This window comes from Ceratotherium simum, chromosome 38 (genome assembly GCF_057802395.1).
Source record: "Ceratotherium simum simum isolate JZ-2026a chromosome 38, ASM5780239v1, whole genome shotgun sequence".
In the NCBI taxonomy this organism is placed as follows: domain Eukaryota; kingdom Metazoa; phylum Chordata; class Mammalia; order Perissodactyla; family Rhinocerotidae; genus Ceratotherium; species Ceratotherium simum.
The window spans coordinates 14,494,195-14,514,179 of NC_141937.1; the positions used below are offsets into that span (position 1 = coordinate 14,494,195).

The following is a 19,985-nucleotide window of genomic DNA, read 5'->3' on the forward strand; positions in this document are numbered from 1 at the left end:
TCTCCAGAGAAACAGAACCAATAGGATGTGTATATAGAAACAGATTTATTATGAGGAATTGGCTCATGTGATTATGGAGGCTAAGTCCAAAATCAGCAGTGTGGGCCAGCAGGCTAGAGAGCCAGGAGACGCAATGCTCTAGTTCTAATCCAAAAGCAGTCTGCTGGCAAATTCTCTCTTGCTCAGGCGAGGCCAGTCTTTTTTGCTCTTCAGGCCTTCAGCTGATTACAAGAGGCCCATCCACATTACGGAGGGCATTCTGCTTTACTCAAAGTTCACTGATTTAAGTGTTAATCTCAGCCAAAAACACTGACAGAAACACCCAGAGTAATGTTGACTGAATATCTAGGCACCCTGTGGCCCAGCCAACTTGACACTAAAAATTAACCATCACAGTGTCCAAGAGAGCACCCCTGGCAGCTGTGCCATAGAAGCAGGAGGAGGAAGCACATTAGAAACAAGAAGAGAGACCCCTTCCTCCCACACTCTCTCCACCACCGCCTACTGACAAAGTTTAACATGGTACCAGCAGCCAAAGGAGAAATGTTTACAGGTCCAGCTTCAGTATCACCAAGTAGGGCAATGAAAGGTGGAATTTGTTGCTGAGGGGAATAGATTGCTAACTGACAAACACCGGTACTCATTACCTAGTTTCAATAATTGATATGTTTTCATATTTGTTTAGTGTGAGAAGTTACAAATATTGTTACACTTCACCCTGAGATATTTCACCTTGCATTTTAAAAAATAAGGATATTGTTCTAATCATTTGCTATCCATCACACCTAACAGAATTCACAATAATACCCTAATATCTTCAAATACCCAATTCAAATTTCCCCAGTTCTCCCATAATGTTTTAATCAGTTTCTTCAAACCAGGATCCAATAAGGAATCACGTGGAAATTGATGGTTATATTGCTTAAGTCTCCCTTAACCTAGAACAGCCCTGCCAACCACCATCCGTTTTTTCATGACACTGCACTGAACTTTCATTTGAGAAGATCAGGCTATTATGGTGTCATTTAACTTGTTCCTCAAGTCACAATATTTCCTACAAACCAGAAGCTACAGCTTAAGACTCAGCTACTTTTGCATTCTCCCTCCCTTTCCCATGACTTGGCATTTTTGTCCTTAAAATATTTACTTATATTAGCCAGCTGTGAACGCTCTGATGTACTGAGATGTATTAGTCTCTAAAAAAATGACATGAGAACCAAATAAATTCACCCTTGTGAACTGAGAATTTTTTGTTGAAAGTGAGCTTAAAGCTAAGTCAGTATAATCTTTATCAATGTTTTTCTCTCATAAGATTTAAAAGAAATAAGTTGTTCCTTTTTCCATGAGAATCCTGGTTATGAATAGCTCTTTCCTAAGAAGACTGACTCCAGAGAATTGGGGCCGGAGAGGGAAGGAAAGCCCAGGAATGTTTGCTTGAGGCTCTATAGCTGTAGAAGACCTTGGTGTTGAGAGCAACAGAGAATGAGGAAGTCTGCTTGATAAAGAAATTGGAGACCATGGTTCTCTCATGGTGTGTGTGCTCCCTCACAGCAAGGAGCAGTAATAAATTCAACCTGTTTAACTGCAAAAAAATAGAAAAGAAAGAACCATAAGACATGTCAGTTATCTGATAAAGAAGTGAGAGAAGCTAGAAATGTTGGCTCAAGAATTTTCTGAAAACATGAGGTAAACTAAGGACTACAATTAGAGAAAAGCTCTACCTAGTAGAAAATAAAGGTGAATTTGTAGTAGTTACAATAAGGTAGGATTTCCAGAGACACAATGCTTTCACTATTAACGTTATATGATTAAAATTTTAAAGAATTAGGAGACATTTAGTTAACTCTCAAAACTGTCACACCTTTTCCATATCTAAATTCTTATGAGCATATGTACTGCATAAATTCAAAACTATAGTATTGTCAGATGTGTTTCCTCTTTCTTAAGTCAACCTTTATTAGCCAAATTTGCTTTAGAGTCCCATCTTACACTAATTTGCAGAGTAATTTTAGATTGATAATTCATTTTCTCACCTTATTGCTTTAAAAGGGAGGCGTAGAAAAAACATTAGACGGGTTAGAATTTAAAGCTGGCCAAAGGTTATCAAATACATCAGAGAATTTTAGTTTGAAGAGAATCCCTCTCCCCTATAATATTCTGCTCATGAAAGGCATTCTGCCTTCATAAGAACAGTGGATGAATGCAGCTTTCAGTGACCTATGCAATTCAAGAATACAGCAAGACATGTTCATTCCACCATGATCTGCATAAGGCCCAATGCAAGCCTGTGTCTCCCACACTTGGATCACTTTCCTCTTGGGTCTTTCAGTTCCTTTTTGAATGAAAGGGACATATTTACAGGTTGTTAAATATTACAGTGTAATATTACTTCTCTTTATCTCTTGTAAAGGGTAATAATTAGAAAAGTTGGATTGAGATTGTGAAGGGTCTTGAATATTGGATTCCGTTCTGTACACAAGGGAGAGCTACAAGTTTACTTATTCTCCCCCATCCTCTCCACTCCCTCACTCTGCCCCATGGGAAAAGGAGGTGTGCATGCTGTACTAATGAGGGTGGAAAAGAACTTTGGATCAATTTTCAAACTTCTGTCCATTAGAACATCATAGTTAGAAAATCATCATCATAATACCTAGGTAATTTTAAAAATATAAATTTAAGATATGTATCAGGTGTATTGTAAACACATACAGGGTAACTGACAAATTCTGGTCTGTGAACTGACACTCGCTCCTACTTCACTCACTAAATTAGTGATTCCTAGATGATCAAATGAAATTTTTGGAACTCAGGAGAGGGTAAGGGTAGAGCAACATAATTTTGGCATGAAGCCTACTGGAACCCTAAGTTTGAAATTTTAAGGGCCTTGGAATTTTGTAGCTGTTTACACAAACAATGCATCTACACAGCTATTTACAAATCATGCATTGTCACTCCTACCTGCCTTTGCTTATGCTGCCCTCTCTGCCTAGAAAACACACTCCATTTACCTCTGCACACAGATTTCAAGGTCCAACCTAAAGGTCACCTTAGCCCCTAGGCAGAATTAACTGCTCTTCTTGGGTATTCCATTGTACTTTACCATACCTGAAAATATAAACCCACTGGCTTCCTCCTCTCAGGATTGAGTGCTTAATAAGGAAATGGTAAAGGGGGTAATGGAATAAAAACATATCACTAGACCTGTCATATCTCATTAATGGACAAAACTGTGTTCCTTCATTCTTGTCTCTTCGAGACCTAACATCATGCTATAACTGGCACTAAATAGATGTGTAAAAGGCAGTTACAGCTGAAGTATTTGTCTAGAAATCTGGTGTCTTGTTCAGAAAAAACCAAAACTGAACTCAATTTCAAAATGGCCTACAACACCACTTAATCAACACTCATATAGCTAGAACGGCAATTTTGAAGATGTATAAACATAATCACTACGTGTAAAATAAAACTTGTCATGTTCCCCTGAAACCCGTTTGTCATTGTGCAATCTCAATTTCTTTAACGGTAGTACCATTCTCCCTCTCTCAAATTTAAAATGTAGTCATCTTTGATTCTTCCTCCTCACGTGCAGTTTATTGCTAAATCCTACTCTCCTACTAAACACTAATCCTCTCCAACCCTATTATCACTACTCTTGTCCAGAATTACTCCTCTCCTGGATGACTTGAATAGTCCCCTGACTTCTTCCTGCATCCTCTATCTGCTAATTCAGGTTCCAGATTCATCTTCCTAAGAAGAAAGACTGATTTTGTCACTCCTCTGCTCAACAACTTAATAGCTTCCTGTTGCTTCCTAAATAAAACTCCAACTCGTAAGTGGGCATACAATACATCCACATCCGTATCCAGCATCATTTCATGTTAGCCCATTTTACACACCACCCCCCCTTATGTCACATAAAATTTTTCCTGATAAATGCACTTGCATTTTTTCCCCATTTTGTTCCTTATGCTGTGGAAGGCCTCCCTCTTCTCCCTTCCCTCAAAAGACATCCCCTACTGCAGTGGTTCTCATCCAGAGGCAATTTTTCCCCCCAGGGGATATTTGGCAATATTTGGAGACAGTTATCACAACTGCGAGCGGGGAAGTTGGAGGTAAGGATGCTGCTAAACACCCTACAATGCGCAGGGCAGCCCTTATAACAAAGAATTATCTGACCCAAAATGTCAATAGTGCTGAAGTTGAGAAACTCTGTCCTACAGATTATTGCCTTATCCTGGCATACAGAAGTAGCTCCTCTGTTCTATAAAAGTTCCCACTGTAACTAGGTGCATTTGCGTCATCTAGTCTTCATTATAGCTATATTTTATACTTATCTCCTTCCCTCTGCACCCCATGATGCTTTTATCCAAAGATTACTTACTGAGATCTGCCATATCTATTAGGTGGCACGCCCACCCAGATGGTAAGCACAGAGCAGATACCATGTCCCAATTATTTCCAGATACTTTACGATGTCTTGCATGTTACAGGTCTGCAATAAGAATTTGCTGAAAGAATGAGGGCAATTCTCTCTGCACTTCATTTTGCACCTAAAAACTCAACAATTCCGACTGATACTGATTTGCAGGAAGAAGGAAGTATATACATCTGTTGACATTTAGTAAAATTCAGAATGACATTTTCTAAGTTTCTCACTAAAGATGAAATTAACAGGTGCTCATGAACCTACTGAACAAGTTAATTGTCAGTTAAGAATATTTCACCATAATCCACCAAAGCTCAAACATTTAAAATTAATAGTAACTAACCTAATAAACTGAAAAAGACTCTGACCAACTACTCCAGTGTTAAATAAAACATGTTCAGCTCTTTCTGTTATATTATGAGTAATAATAATAATAAAAGTAAGTTTTACTTTTCCAATAATATACCTTAGCCTTTTCCTGAAAATAAGTAAGTAAATAAATAACTGTTGGAGAATACCTTTTAAGCTGTGGTTAATATCCAAAGGTTATAGTTCAGGTGCTCAACTAATTTAATAAGGACCTCACCTCCCCTCAAATTTCATATATTTGTCTGCATCTGAAAATAAAAGATGAATAAAGATGATCTCTAAGGTCAAAGGGGGAAATGATGTGAAAATGTACTATAAACAATCAGGCCTCCAGCAAATACTACTATTCCTTAGCATAGCACAGAGGAAAGTACCTGCACTTACCCCACAGGCTCGGGATGGAATCTTTGCTTACTAGCTGTGTGGCTCTGCGGGAATTAACTTTCACATTTAAGCACAATCATAAAATGAAAATAATGCTAAGGTTATTGTGAGAATTAAAGATTAACAAAGTGCCTAGCAGATAAAAAGCTACTGTAGTTTTAACAGTCACTCAACACATCACTCCCTTGCTAAAATGCCTCCAACAGCTACCCACTGCAGTCAGAAGAAACTCTCAACTCCACTCGTAAACCTACAAAGTCCTACAGGATCCGGCTTCCAGCTCTCCGACCGCATCTCCTATGTCTTCCTTGCTCAGTGGGCTCTGGACTTCCTTCTTAAGTGCACCACTTAAGTGCACAAGGAGTGAAAAGTTCAGCACGACTAACAATATGGCACGATCTGCCATCGAAGACTCGACACGTCCACCCATTCCTGCCACCGCTAGAAAATCACTCCCTTGGCCCGGGGCCTCCAGCTCCAACGGGTGGGGACCGGAACCCCCACGCCAGTACTTTTTATCAATGTATTTACTTCTTTTGGAGGAGGACGACCCTCTCTGGCGCTTGACCCTTGAAAGAAAGAAACAAAAAAACCCAGAAGAGAGTAGACATAAATTTAATAAGCTTAACGACCGTACAAAGCAACGGTGGCTGCAGAACTGCGGTTGAAAATACAAATAAATACGCTTAAAAAAAGAAGTGACTCTGTCCCACCCTCACCCCCGCCCAAGGGGACCAGGGCGACGCGCCTTCACCTCTCGCGCCACGTCAGCGGCGGGACCCGCAACGCGCGCCGGAGCAGCCGGCTCCTCTCCCCTCCCTCCGAGACACGCGGGGGAGCCCAGCGCGCAAGCGCCAACCCGCCAACTCGCCACCACCACCCGCTACGGGCGCCTGCGCAAAAGCACTCAGCAGGGGGAGGGGCGCCACTCGGAGGGAGAGAAGAGCGCGCCTAAATCCTAGAGAGGCGGGCTAAGTAGAGCTGGGGGGAGGGTTCATCTTCCGGAAAATCTGGATTCCCGGACGACCAGAGTCGCCGCTCACCGAACTACCACTTGAGAGATGATCGGAGACACTCGGCTACCCTTTGTACCCATCGGAGATCTTCAGACAGGAGCCGGAGCTGCCTTCAGGATGCAGTCAGGACTTGCCGGAGGCCGGTTTCCAGCACGGCAGATGGAAGCTTGGCGGGGGCGCGCATGCGTGGTAGGCTGGCTCCACGTGCGGCTGAGTCGCGGCCTCCCCGCGCTCCGAGGCCCCGCCCCCGGCCTCAGCATCTTTCCGGACGCGCCGCGCAGGCCAGAAGGAAGGAGGTGGGGCCTCGCTTCTAGGCCCCGCCTCCGCAGCCTCTAATTGGGCGTGGGCGAGGGAGCTCCCTCCCTCCGCCTTCCCATTGGAGCGCGCTTGCGAGCGACGCGCCCCATTGGCCCCTGCGGATTTGAGCACCAAATTCAAAGATTTTAAAAGTACCAGCTGGCGCCTTTTAGAAGCTAGAGATCTCTGTGCAGGGGGTGGTCGGCTGCTCTGCCGCGGTAGCCGCTCCCTCACCTGAGGAGGACCCCACTCCCCCTGGCATGAGCCGGAGCCGCTGCAGCTGCTCCCCACGGCCCCCCTCCAGCTCCTGCCGCTGCAGCTCCAGCGCCCTGACAGCCGCCGGGCGCCCTCGGCCCTCGGACAGTGAGTGAGGGGAGAGGGCGCGAGGGGGGCGCGGGTTCCCGGAGCGGGGCGCGGTGAGGGATGTGGGGGGCCTGCGGCCCGAGCCCGAGCCCGAGCCCGGGCCCGGGCGCGGGGCCCCACGCTGGGCCGCGGGCGGGCGGGCGGCGGCGGCGGCGGTTCCTGGGACGGGGAGAGAGAAGGCTGGGGTTCGGGGAGGGGGAGTCAGACGTGCCGGGGCGGGATGGCGGGCCCGGGGCCCGGCTTCCACGCCGACCCTGGACGCCGGCTCCGGGGGCGCAGGTGAGGCCTCCCCAGGCCCTGCCTGTCCCCACCCGGTTTGAATGGGCGCCAAATGCCCCCTCCCCTCCCCCTCCCCCGGGTCCGGCGCTGACAGGGCCCGCAGCCGGGGCCCCAGGGGCGGGCCGGCCCTAGCCCGCTCCCCGCGCCCCCTCCCCGGCCCTGCCCCGCACCTGGGCCCCGAGTCAGCTCCCCGGGCCCGGCCGCCTCGGTCTTGCTGGCGGGCGCGGGAGATCGTGCTCGCCCTTATCTCCCGCCTCCTGCGCCGGGCCCGCGCCCTGAGGGCCACCCCCTCGACCCCTCGGCAGCGCCAGGGTCTCCCGCCAAATGGAGGGACCCCCCTCATCCGACCCGGCTCTGCTGGGACCTCCCAACAAAAACGTTCCGTCTCCCCTTTTTCCCCTTTGCCCAGTCGCTCACTCAGCCTCAAGGCCTGGCGTCGCCAGGAGAGAGAGGGGAGACAAGTACTTTTTGATACAAAACCGTGAATTTGTCTACGTTTCGCTGATTTTGTGAGAATGGAAAAATTCCTTCTCTTTTTCCCTGTGCTCCCGGAGAACTAGAGCGTCTTTTATGCCAAAACTTGGGCAGAATGGAAGGCACTCAAATAAACGCTTATTTTTATCCCCTTTGTTGCCATCTCCACAAGAGATCCAAAAGCATGGATTGTACCTCAGAAATGACCAGAAGTTTTTTAAATTATCAATTCGATAGTATAATGTTTGGTAATCACTGAAAAATGCCTTTTTCTTTAGAAAAGGAAGTTAGAAGACTCAGGAGGGAGAAAAGACTTCCTTTTAACAGGTTAAGTCTGTTTCTAGAAGATCCTGGATCCTAAGTCTCCCTGTGAAATTCTGCAGCTTGATGGCTTTAGGAAGGGGTTTTCTGATTAATTCCAGTTGTCTTTACTACCTTGCTCCTCAAGAGAATATATTTGCCGTCCCCTTGAATTTTTTTCCCTGGTTAGGGAATTTGAGGAAATGAAATAAAAAATATAATTCTATCCAAATATTTTTGTAAGTGGGCTCTTCTAAACTTTTCTCTTAGGGATTATGGCTGGTTTGCAGTTTATGGCAGCGTGCCCTGGGGCTCTCATATTCTTAAGTAAAGGAATGTGATGTTGGGCACATGGTGGTTACCTTATGGGTATTGGAGCTTACAGAGCTTAATTATAGAGCACTGGAAGAGCTGTAAAGGTTTTTTAAGCACTGTAGTCTACTTAACTATGCTATTTTACTATGAATTGTCAGATTTATATTGGAAAGCTAGATGAGAGGTTAAACTTTGTACACTTAACTGTAATATCACCTTTTCATGAGTGGACTGAGAGTTGGTAAGCGAGAGGTTTAAAAAAAGCAGTGTGTTGAATCCTTGCCAACTTTAGGAGGTAGAAATTAGTATCTCCATTTTAGAGAAAATGAAAGAGATTAATTGAATGTTCTAGGTCACAAAGCTAGTCAAAAGGTTGAGCAGGGATTTTCATTTGAACTTGGATCTAATTCCTAGGAAAAGTATGTAATATGGGGAAATGCATACTTCTGTGTGGAAGTATGTTTTCTGCTGCTTTTTAAATGTTCATGATGTTCAATGTAAGGAATATGAAGGGATTTGGCTTACACACAATGTGATGAAAATAGATTCTGTTGATTAGACTGTATGTGACAAGGACTCTGCCATGCATTTAGTCCAGTTTTATTTTCTTACTCCCATTTTATAAATGAGGAAACAGACTTTAGAAGTTAACTTCCTCCGTTTTCCCCAACTCAGCAAATGACACTTTATACCTTAGATACCCAAGACTCAAGCACCAGGGTATTTTTTACTCTGCTTAATCCACATCCAATGCATCAGCAAGCTCTGTTGACTTTATCCTCCTAAATAAATCTCAGATCTAGCCAATTATCTTCGTTTTCACTGCAGTCATCCTAGTCCTAGGTACCCAACTCTCTGGACTCCTGTAGTATACACTTCTGACTAGCCTCCCTCCTTCCACTTGTACCGTCCTACAATCCATTCTCCACAGCTGCCAGTGATCTTTTTAAAATGTAAAACAAATGTCTCTCTACTTAGAACCCCTTGAAGGCTCTATATTGCACAGTGAATAAAATCCAGCTTACCCTAAAAATCCTGTGGACTATTCTACCTCTCCAACCTATTTTTCACCATTCTCCCCCTGGCTCACTAAGTTGCAGCACTAAAGGCCTTTCTCTTCCTTGAATATTCAGCACTTGTCCTTGCTTCCTGTGCTTCCCTCTGTCTGGAACTCTCCCACCAGATTTTCAGAAGGCTTTCAGATCTCAGAATGTCACCTCCAAAAGATCATCCCTGACTAATTTCTTCCCTTCTCCACACCTCGTCACTAAGCAGGCATTAAATGAATGAAGTGCCAGAATTAGACTCTTAATTCTCATCTATCTGATTCAAGAGGTCATGCAAGCATGTAATATTTTCTCCCTCTCTGGGTAATATCAGATCAATTATATAAAAACATTTTCCAAATTGTTTAGGTACATTTTGGCTTGGTTATTGGAAAGCACTGAACTATGAACTGGTTAAAAAACATGGAATTAGCCTTGTACAGTCTGCTTCAGCTTCTTTTTGTGTAAAAGGTAGTACTTACTCATTTTATTTTGCAGTATTATTATGGAGATAAAAAAGTACATTACATACATTTTACACCAAAATCTACACCTAGCTTCCAGATTTTGAAATCAATAAAAAGAAGCAGAGTTCCCTGGAGCAAAGACTGGTTCTATGGCTGGAACAGGGAACATACAAGAGACTGGAGCATCTCGTGCTAGCAAGTAAGGAATGCTCCAAAAACAAAATAATGGAAGTATGTCAAATGGACACAAATTTACAATTTTACAATGGCAAAGGCTGAAACAATTTGAGCAACAACTTATATAATGTTGTATTGGATTATACCCAAAGTCCATGAGTCTATACTCTTTTTTTATACTTTTATCTCACTTCCCAGGTGAGATAGCGGAAAGAGCACTGAATTTACAGTCAAGAAGAGTGACCTGTCGCTTCACTACCTGTCAAATCTTGGGCAAGCTACTTAGCTAAGCTTCAGTGTCCTCATTTATAAAAATAGGGTAATAATACCTCTCCATCCTACCTCGAAAGTTTGTAAAGACCAAGTGTTTGGAAACTTCTAAACATTTATAAAGTAAAGAACTGTCCATATTCAAAGAATGGTGTTGAATGAAAGAGGTCCTGTAGGATAGTCTCCCAGTAACTGGGTTCTAAAGACTGAGCAGAAGGAGAATGCCTTTGAAAAAAATTAAGAGTTTCTGAAGTACAGTTTCAGGCTTCTTTTTAGGCAGCTAAACAAAGTAAAAGGTTTGTCGTCGTAGATGGCTTCTACTTTTTTATTCTCTCAGATAAAATGTGGTCATATGTAAATCATAGCTAATTCTTTACTTGAGGCAAAAGTAAAAACAATCTCTCAGAATTTTTTACTCTTCTGAGTGGAAGAGAACCACTCAGAATAATTTGCTCTAGAGTTAGGGTTAATTTGGGGGTTAGAGTTTGTATATTCTTTATTTACTTTTTATGCCCCTCAAGTCTTAGTTTAAACCTAGTTTTTAGGGTTAGTGCAAGGTTTACTGGGGTCCTGGAGCACATACTATGTGTCTTCCGCTGTGTTAGACATTGGGAATTTAAAGAGTCTCTACCTACAAGGTTACTTTCTATCAAGGTGTCTTTTCATACTTTGACCTGAAAAGTTTTGCTCTAAGAAAAATGGTACGGTTAATATGGACAGATTACCAATATTTAGTACAAACTAAACCTACTGACTATTACATACATTTACTTATAAGATTGTTACCCCCCCCACCGCACAAGCCAATCATAGGTAGGTAGTAGATGAGGCGTACATTTGAAGCCTGTGAAGTCCACACTTATCCTGGCATTTGAAACTTGCTGAGGTTTTCCTTACCTCATGTCCCCGCTGTTCCCCTGTTCATATACTCTGCCTTCAATAATGCTAAGCAGTTTTCCTGAACCCATTTGCTATATTCCTTCCCAGAATTGTGCCTTTGCTCCAGTTATCCTTCAGTGAATGCACTTCCCACCCTGTACTGACTGACAATGTCCTAATGAGCCTTTAAAGCAGTGGTTCTCATCTGAGGAGTGGCAGAGATTTTGCTGCCACTGCCTTTCCCCCAGTCCCAAACATTTGGCAATAACTGGTGACTCGAAACATTTTTTGTTGTCCTGCCCAGGGAGTAGGGGCTGCTAATGGCATCAAATGGGTAAAGGCTGCTGAACATCCTACAATGCACAGGACAGCCCCCAACAACAAAGAATTACCCAGTTCAAAATGTCAGTGCAAGAATTGAGAAACCCTGCTTTAAAGATATTTTTAAATGCTGCCTGCTCCATTATATCTTAATTGATTTCTTAGGCCCTGGGAGTGGAGGTGATGATACAACTCTAAAAACAGGTCTTGGGCTTTTTTGAAACTTAAATTTGAATCAGTAACTATGAATAATATCCAGAAATAATTGCATGATTTGTTAATAGTATCATAACTTGTTTTTCCCTTTTTATGCTGCTTATCATAAGTAGCAAGTACATTATCTTCTCTAGTTATTTAAAACAACTGAACAGTAATTCACACCCACTGCCCTATCACCCTCACATTCTTACATCTGGTCTTATACTGATTAGAGTGTCATTCTTATTTACCAAATTTTATTTATGATTGGTAGCTGAACTGATAATTCTTCTGGTTCTTTGGTTAATTATTTGTGAGAAATCTTTGTTCAGCAATTAAAGATAGAGCTTCTGGCACATACGAGGCGAGATATAGGGTGACGTCCCTGTCCTTCAGTTCACTGTTCTGTAGGGTAGACAAACACCTTAAATACATCAGATTGTCACCCAGAGCATCAGTCAGAATAAAACTTAGAGATGAAAGTGGTGGGAGTTCAAGTAGACTTTAACTTATGAGTATATAAATTTATTGCCTTTTCAGTCCTTTCTCCAAGCTACCTATAGATTTCTTGATTAATTATCATAAGGCTTATAATAATTGCTAATGTTTAAATGATATGCAAGTTTTTTATTTGTTTCTTTTATCAAAAACTATTTTGACCCTTACACATTCCCCTCCCCCACTGGTCTTAACCATTTTTACTGTCAGTGGTTTTGGTTATTCTTAAGGCAAAGCTAACCGTAATGCCATTTCAAGTCCAGGGTGTGAACACTTGATTCTAGAAGCATTTGTGACATATCTTTGACCTCAGACATACTCTAGATGCATCCCATTTATTTCTTCCATAAGCACAGATATTTATTAAATAGTCCCTTTTTCCACTATTTTTTACTCAGTAAGATGTAGACTGTAAAAATCAAATGTTATACAGACCTAAAAGCAGTATCTTCTGAAGTACCCTTTCAAGAATAAGATGTATATCCTTATAAGATTTAAGTAATATTTCCTCATATTATTGTTACATCTCAATAATTAAACTTGGATAATCTCACAGCTACATAGGCAAGACATAGTGCTGAAAGAATGCAAAGTAATTAAATCTGTATATCCCAATTTAAGAAGTGGGGATGTGTGAAAATTTTGCTATTAAGAAGTAAATATGTTATGTTCTTTTCATAGGTTATAAAGAAGAAAGTTCCACACTTTCTGGCAGAATGAAGTGTGATTTTAGCTATAACGATGTTCATTCTGGACTTAAACTGGTAAAACCTGATGACAATGGAAGAGTAGTTTCCTACACTCCTGCATATTTGGAAGGTTCTTGTAAAGACTGCATTAAAGACTATGAAAAGTTATCATATCTTGGGTCACCAATTGTGAGCCCCAGAACTGTAGAACTTGAACAAACTGAAAGCAAGCCCTTGCATAACAAGGAAAATCAACATGTACAACAAACACTTAGTAGTTCAAATGAAATAGAAGAACTAGAGACTAATGGACCTTATGAAGACAGTGGCTATTCATCATTTTCCCAACCAGGTGGCCTCAATGAACATGGAGAGGGTAGCCTTCCCCTGGAAGAAAATTTCAGTGACAGTCCACAATCTTACCTGCTACAGATGCAAAGCCCAGACCAATATCCCAACAAAAACTTTCTGCCAGCTCTTCATTTTGCAAAACTGGTTTGTTCAACATTGAAAAAGAATGCCAAACGAAATCCTAAAATAGATCGGGAGAAGCTGAAGGAATTTATATCCAGTGATTTTAGACTACAGAATATAATTGGCAGGAAAATGGGACTAGAATATGTAGATATTCTCAGTGAACTCTTTCGAAGGGATCTCAGACACGTCTTAGCAAATATTTTAACACAGCTCAATGATATGGACTTAATCAAGTAAGTATTGCTGCTTTGAGTGTATTGATATAATCCACTGAACATTTTTGTTAGATGGCTCAGCATCACCAGCTTGTGCAAAGACATATATTAGGGTCGTCTTTTACATAGTTTAATTGAGGTAATGACTTTTGCCTCGTTGTTGGTATTTTACTACCTCTGTGCCACTGAGATGAAAGAAAGATAATTTTAAAAGTATGCATTTACTTCAATGCAGTTACTTCAGATTTCACATTTATGCTATTAGAAAACTGCTTATCTCTTAGATTGGGATCTTTGTTCTTTGTAGTTCTGAAATTTCTAATATGTAAGCAACATCCTTCCAGCTTAACTGTAAAACAACCGCCTAGTTCTAGTCTGCAGGGCCAATGAGCATTACAACTTTTGTCACATCTGAAAGTGTGAAACAATTTCTGTTCTTAGGCCATTTTCAACGTAGGGCTCTCTTAGGTTTGACAGTGATGAAAATATGGAGACCCACAAATGGATCTGCTTCTGACTATTTCTTAGAAACCTTATACTACTAAGTACCCTTTCTTCCTCATTCCACCAAAGAAAATCTGTTAGAAGGAGGTAACTATGAGAGTTAAGAAGATTATACAGACTATTGGATTAGATTGGATTCATCTCAACTGGGTTCATTTTTGGCTTTTGGAAAAAATGTTTTTAGAGGTACTCTTTGCAAGTGTTACTTTACGCTGGTCTTTATGAAATATAGCTAAAGTAAAACAGATAGAAGTAAGTATTGACTTTTATTGTTGGCTAGACTCATGAGGAATAATCGACATCATGGGTTCTATTTTTTCTATTAACAATGGATTTTTAAAATTAGTGTCTACTAATAACAGTGTGTCCTGGAGTCTGTTGAAATTTGTCTACAACTTTTACCAAATAACTAATGTGGTACTATATATATGGTGGTGGCTACTTATTGTTTGCAGATACTGTGAAAAAATGAAGTACAGAGCAGTGGTTCTAAGCCTAGATGCACTTAGAATTACTTGATGGGGAGCTTTTAAAAAAAGTACAGAACCCCAGCCCCCATTTTAGACCAATTAAACTCAAATGAGTAGGCATCGGGCATCTTTCAATCTTAAATGCCCCCAAGCAATTCTAATGTATAACCAGGTTTGAGAAGCACTGCTAATAGAAATTTCTTTTTGCATTGCTAACGTTTCTGTAATACTCATCTTAGCTCTTTGTGATGCTTTAATTGTTTCCTTTATAATCATTTACTTTTCCAGTGTGTCTAAAGTGAGCACAACTTGGAAGAAGATTCTAGAAGATGATAAGGGGGCAATGCAGTTGTATAATAAAGCAATACAAAGAGTTTCTGTAAGTCTCTGCATTTGATGTTTTTATTTTAAAATATAGCTGCTAGTGTTCTTTCCCTTTAGAAATAGGAGGGAGAACTAGGAAAGATAACAGGTAATTTGGAAATCCTTTATGTTGACAGAGCATTTCAGCCTTTCATTAAAAGTCATTTATTTCTTGGATTCTCCCTAGAAATAGAATGTCCAAAAGTAACAAAGGGAAAATTACTCAGTTCTCAGATAGTGAGTTGACCATATAGGTAATCTTGGTTGTCTTTTGTGTGTGTTTTTTCAGTTACCAGATAAACAGTAAATTATCAACATATTGAAGATTCTTAATGTAGAGGGAATTCATTTACTTTCCAAAATACTTGCTATCTCTGGAGATGTTTCTGAGAATCAAGATCAATACATGATTAAAAGTTTAGGCCTAAGAGTTGGGCAGACTTAGGTCCAAATTTTGGTGCTCCTGCTTACCAGCTTACCTGCTTACCAGCTACTAACTTTAGACGGGTGTTGCTTAAATTCTCCAAGTTCAGTTTCTTTATCAGTAAGCTGGCGTTAATGGAAAATTTTCTAATCTAAGAGGTTTTTGAATCCATTCGTGACACCGAAGTGACACTTAAACATGGCTATTGCCATCTACTAGTGGTGAGAAGAATGACCTTTTGTTCTGGCAGTAGTACTTTATAAATCATGTATTTAATGTTGTATAGACTAAGCATGCAAAGTGCTCTCTCACAATTTCTGTCAGTAATTATTAGGCTTTAAATGTTTATGAATAGTTGTGTGTGGCTGTGTGTAAGCATGTGCAGGTAAATTGGATGTAGGGCTAAATCCTTTATATTCTCCTTTGCCCTTTCTTACATGAACAATCATAATAATTGCTTGATTGTGGAAAATATAGGAAAGTATTTTTAACTCCTGTCAAAACTTTTTTTATTAGGAAAAGAACAGTAAGTTTTCACCGCAAGCTTCAACCAGAGAATATGTTATGATCAGAACCGCATTAGCTTCTGTTCAAAAATCAGCAGCCCAGGCTCCTCCCAAAAAAGGTGCTCGAACCAAGTTATCTGATCCAGGTGATCAGAAAGATTCTACATACAGTCGGCACAACGAGTTCTCTGAGGTAATTTTTGTTATCGATAAATTAGAAACGTATGGGACGTTTATTGTTTAAAAGGATTTAGCGTAAGAAATGGAGAAAAACTTTAAATTTAATTACAGCATAATTAGAACTATTAGAGAATTATTAATGGAGATTTTATCTTCTGTCCCCTGTATCCTACTCAAAAATGTTGGAAGCCGTTAAACCATTTATAACTCTAAACAAAATAGAAAAGTACACAGAAATGTCTTTCTATGCCAAAAATAATAGATACCATTTGGCATTGTTTATGAAAGTTCAGTGATGTTGAGATCTAATTTAAAACACGAAGAAAAATGAAAAGCCTTCCTGATTTTAAATTTTCTTATAAAACTGTTCGTTACTACATTTCACAATTGCTGCCTTTAATATCTGAAGAAAAGAGCTAAGCAGAAAAAGGCCAGCTTTCAGAAATCGAAGGCCTCCTATTATACCTTCAAATTATTGAGTAATGCGTATTACAAGTTCTACTCACATAGGGAAGTTTTGCAAGCTTAATTTTTAAAACTATAATCTTATCTAAGATTGAAATAAAATGTTGACTGTCTCATGTTGGTCAATAAATATGTATAATGAAATTTTCTGTCTTAAATGGTCGTGACATAATGACTAGTACAACACATAAATTTATTCAAAAGCCATTTATTGAGCATCTGCCATCTATCAGGTACTGCATAGATAAGAAAACATGGTAACCTTGAGAGCCTTACAATCTAGAGTGGAAGATGGCTCCAGAGAAATATATGCCGTAAATGTGGTAGGTGCTTTTTAAAGAGATAGAGCTAGAGGTAAAAGGGCAACCTACTCCTGAGTGACACTAGTACGACTTCACAGGAAAGGTGACATTTAAGTTAGGCATTGATGTGTGAGTAGCATTCATGAAGTAAAAGAGCATATTTAGAAGTACCAGGAGAAAATAGCTACTGGTGGGGCTGGCCCCATTGCGTAGCACTTAAGTGCCCTCACTCGGCTGCTGGAGGCCCGGCTTCGGATCTCGGGCGCGCACCAACGCACTGCTTGTCAGGCCATGCTGTGGTGGCGTCCCACATAAAGTGGAGGAAGATCGGCATGGATGTTAGCTCAGGGCCAGTCTTCCTCAACAAAAAGAGGAGTATTGGCGTGGATGTTAGCTCGGGGCTGATCTTCCTAACAAAAAAAAAAAGAAAGAAAATAGCCACTGGACCAGTTATCAAGTGATGTTATTTCTCATCCTTTGAAGGGTAGGAGTTGCCTTATGTATGACACTGATGCTTTATACATGTACTGGGGAAGATACAGAGGTACCTTTCTTGTTTTTACTAAGTTACATTCAGTCATTACTAAAATTTGTTTATGGATTTTCTTCTTTCTAGGTTGCCAAGACTTTGAAAAATAACGAAAGCCTCAAAGCCTGTGTTCGCTGTAATTCACCTGCAAAATATGATTGCTATTTAGAACGGGCAACCTGCAAACGAGAAGGCTGTGGATTTGATTATTGTACAAGGTGTCTGTGTAATTATCATACCACCAAAGACTGTTCAAATGGCAAACCCCCAAAAACCGGTTATAAAATGGGTCCTCTGCCTGGTACTAAGAAAAGCAAGAAGAATTTACGACGATTGTGATCTCTTATTAAATCAATTGTATCTGATCATGAAGGTTAGTTAGAAGGTGTTAGGTTTTAATTTAAAAAATAAATAAAAATAAATGTATTGTGATTTTTAATTTTATGTTGTAATCAATATAGTACATGGGATTTTTCCCCCCAGTGAATAATGAGGATACATGACCTCTTAAAATATTTTACAATTTCATGTGAAAAAGTTTAAAATTTCTCAGTATAAATCACAAAATTTAAATATTTTAAGGAAAAAGGAAAACTGGTTAATTATCTGATATTTGTGATTCAGAGGTAAAATAAAATTGATTCAGTTTTATGGTAAAGAAAGGCCATGTAATTTTACCTAGACAATCTTAACTATAAATCTTGTTTACCATCTGTTAGCATTTGAGACATTTTATTTGCCTTACCAAATTCATACCAACTGAAATACCACCTTCTGGAGTCTGTTAATTTAAATGTTTTGTCACCTTTCTTAAACCTCTTTTTCAGTATGTGTGTTTCCAAAAAAGTATCCTTTGTGAAATCTTATCTTTATTTGTAAAGTCTGTGTGTTTTAATATTTTTGTACATATGTAAGTATGTCTGTATTTTTTGTGTCAAAGTAAGAAAATAAAAGTCTTTTTTGTATATACATGTAAAGGTAAATGTTCCTGTTATGAATAAAATTGTTACAAGCTTAATAAATAATGTGAATCTTTCATTTTGAGAAATATCTTAATCCTAGAAACAGCTAAATTAGGATTGCATTTGTATGTGTGAAGGCATTGAGTTTATCAGTGTGTCTACTCATCTGGGGAGCTTGTGAGATTCCCAGGCTCCACTCTGATCCCAGTTTTTTCCTCACTCCCAATCTCTTAGCAGTTGTGGAGTTGTGTCTTGAAATAAGCATCTCAAGATGACTCGCTACAAGAAGACGGTAAAACACACTTTGAAAAATATCGAAGTGTTAAGTCATCCATCAGTACAGGAGTTAAACTGTATTGACTAAACAGCCACAAAAAGGTAAAAATCATACTAGAAAGATTAAAAATAAGAATAAAATTACCTTTGACTAATTGGAGCATTTGTGCTACTAACAGCTCAGGACAAGGACATTTTTTTTAATTCTAATTCTAAAGTTGAATATGTTTTTCAATTATGAATATGGAGAAACTATAAGAGTTTGAGTTCAGACTAAAGGACTTCTAAAGGTTTAAGGGTGGGCATTACAGATCCTCTCACTAGGCCTTCAAAGAAGCTTAAGGGCTTTTAAGCTCTCAGACACCTAAAATAGAGGATTTATCTCAAATGGATTTGTGGGTGTGTCTTTTGTGTAATGGAGTAAAACTTCCAATGAAATGAACAGACTTTTTTAAGCAGCTTTTTTGAAGTAAAATAGACAACATTTAATGTGCATAATTTGATGTTTTGACATGTATACACGCATGAAGCCATCACTCCATTAAGGTAATAAATATAACCATCATCTCCCAATTTTTTCATGCCCATTTGTAATCCCTTCCATTAGTTCCCAGGTAATCCCTGATCTTTCTGTCACTGGATAAATTTGCTTGTACTAGAATTTTAATTTTTTTTTTTTTTAATTTATTTTTCCCCCAAAGCCCCAGTAGATAGTTGTGTGTTATAGCTGCACGTCCTTCTAGTTGCTGTATGTGGGACGCGGCCTCAGCATGGCCGGAGAAGCAGTGCGTCGGTGTGCGCCCGGGATCCGAACCCAGGCTGCCAGTAGCAGAGCACGCGCACTTAACCGCTAAGCCACGGGGCCGGCCCTGTTCTAGAATTTTATATAAAGGGAATCATAAAGTATGTAGTCTGCCTGACTACTTGCACTGAACATTATTTTGAGATTCTTCCATTTTGTGTGCAACAGTAGTTCATTCCTTTTTCTTACTAAGCAGTATCCTTTTAGATATACAAGTTTGTTTATACATTCACTTGTTGATGAACGTTTGGCTTTTTTTCCTAGTTTTTAGAAATAAAGGTACTGAAAACATTAGTATGCAAGTCTTTGTAAGTGGTATGCTTTCATTTCCCTGGGGTAAATATCTAGTAGTGGAATGGTTGGATTATATGGGAAGTATGTGTTTAACTTTTGAAGAAAATACTGAAATGTTTTCCAAAGTAGCTATACCATTTTACATTCTCACCAGCAATATATGGGCATTCCATTTACTTCACATTCTTACCAACACTTGGTGTAGTCAGTCTTTTTAATTTTAGCCATTCTAATAAGTGTATAGTGATATCATTATAGTTTTAATTTACATCTCCCTAATAATGATATTTAGCATCTTCATGATATTTACCATCTATACATTTTCTTTGGTGAATTGTCTAGTCAAATAATTAGATTTTTTAAATTGTTTTCTTATTTATATTTTAGAGTATATATTCTGGATACAAGTGCTTTATCGAGTGTATTCTGTCTTTCATTTTCTTAGCAT

At 39.9% G+C, this 19,985-nt stretch overlaps 1 protein-coding gene across 1 annotated transcript; it reads left to right on the forward strand.

Moving 5' to 3' along the window:
* The first annotated feature begins 6,148 nt into the window (after window positions 1-6,148).
* On the forward strand, window positions 6,149-18,174 carry FBXO5 (F-box protein 5). The gene is made up of 5 exons (XM_004440687.3): window positions 6,149-6,855; window positions 12,761-13,478; window positions 14,723-14,813; window positions 15,738-15,920; window positions 17,291-18,174. Exons 1-5 carry the CDS (start codon window positions 6,753-6,755, stop codon window positions 17,540-17,542), a joined length of 1,347 nt encoding a protein of 448 aa, XP_004440744.1. The 5' UTR covers window positions 6,149-6,752; the 3' UTR covers window positions 17,543-18,174.
* The last annotated feature ends 1,811 nt before the right edge of the window (window positions 18,175-19,985 follow it).

Excerpts from the sequence above, each read along its gene's own strand:
- FBXO5 (XM_004440687.3), top strand. The coding sequence starts at position 6,753 with ATGAGCCGGAGCCGCTGCAGCTGCTCCCCACGGCCCCCCTCCAGCTCC. Across the intron at positions 6,856-12,760 it reads GCGCCCTCGGCCCTCGGACA|GTTATAAAGAAGAAAGTTCC; the intron begins GTGAGTGAGGGG and ends TTCTTTTCATAG. Across the intron at positions 13,479-14,722 it reads AATGATATGGACTTAATCAA|TGTGTCTAAAGTGAGCACAA; the intron begins GTAAGTATTGCT and ends TTACTTTTCCAG.